At 47.2% G+C, this 1,118-nt stretch overlaps 1 protein-coding gene across 2 annotated transcripts in view; it reads right to left on the reverse strand.

Moving 5' to 3' along the window:
* Positions 1–32: 32 nt before the first annotated feature.
* The window catches only part of LOC109528764 (H-2 class I histocompatibility antigen, K-W28 alpha chain-like), a 1,716-nt gene continuing 630 nt past the window's right edge, over positions 33–1,118 (reverse strand). The window contains exons 1-2 of one of the 2 annotated variants that reach the window (XM_019891715.1): positions 580–1,045; positions 33–489 (exon numbers count right to left, since the gene is read on the reverse strand). In XM_019891715.1, the coding sequence (XP_019747274.1) occupies positions 167–489; positions 580–889 (633 nt within the window). In that variant the 5' untranslated portion in view covers positions 890–1,045 and the 3' untranslated portion in view covers positions 33–166. Of the gene's footprint in view, positions 490–579; positions 1,046–1,118 lie in introns of those variants that run through there. The other variant, XM_019891716.1, reaches the window with a different exon arrangement.

Raw genomic sequence — 1,118 nt, forward strand, 5'->3', positions numbered from 1 at the left:
GGGGGGGGGGGGGGTATGTACTGGGATGGAAGCGTTCTAAAAGGACAAGGACAGACGGGGACGGAGGATGATGATTACATCAATAAGGACGGAGGGCCGATGACGGCAGTGTACCCAGGTCGCGAATGGAGGTCGGAGGACGAAGCGGCAAAATAGCATCACGTGCTCATCTCGGCTTCCAACGGTCAAAGGACATCATGTGATCATTACCTGTTCTCATGAGGATGCTCCGCCCATCGTTCACCAGCTTCTTCAAAAAATAAGGACAAACCTCCATGTAGTAATACTGCCGGAGGTCCCTTTGAATCTCGTTCAGGTCAAACTTGTGTTTGATGGCGAGACCCTGCGGGCCCTCTACGGTCCATGTGAATGTATTCACGTCCAACAACATGACGTGCTCGTCCTCATATTTCATCTTTTCCCAAGCATCGACAGCATCGGTCTGGTCATCCCATTCGCAGCCAAACCTCGCCTGCCCAAAGTGGACACCTGAAAGGATGACAAAAGCGTTGGAAGGCAAACGGAAATCTGATCAGCGCCGAAAATGTCTACGAAAAGTAAAGCGTGAGAGAAGCGGACCTTCAGATTGGTTGAAAGCCTTTCTCACGGTTTCCAGCAAAGATCTGCCCAAATCCTCAACAATCATGGCGACGTTTCTCTCCCTTTCCCAAAAGTCTAGCTCGTCTGCTGTGGCTTCTCTCATCCAGTTATTTCTGGGTTCCAGAATCCTGCTCTTGCTGTCATAGTACATCACAGCAATGTCGTCGACATAAATGATACACATATGGTCTGGTAAGTTGGCAATTCCAGTTGAAACCGTGATGAATTTCTCTATTGAGTGGATTGCTGAAAGAAAAAACAAACAAACAAACAAACAAAACATCAACATGAGATTCAAACATCTATCTGGATTTCAAGAATAAAACAAAAACGCTCGCCATAGTTGAGTTCATGTCACTCTCAAATTCACGATGCTTGATCTACTTTGCCGAGGATCTTCTTTTGAGCTGACTTTTCTCCAACTCTCCATGAGAGCAGCCAAACTGGTCTGGACGGGATCAATAGGAAGTTGAATGCCTCGAATGGCGCGCCAAATAGCTTGCAGAGTCATTTTCTCC

This window comes from Hippocampus comes, unplaced genomic scaffold, assembly GCF_001891065.2.
Source record: "Hippocampus comes isolate QL1 unplaced genomic scaffold, H_comes_QL1_v1.1 scaffold937, whole genome shotgun sequence".
NCBI lineage: Eukaryota > Metazoa > Chordata > Actinopteri > Syngnathiformes > Syngnathidae > Hippocampus > Hippocampus comes.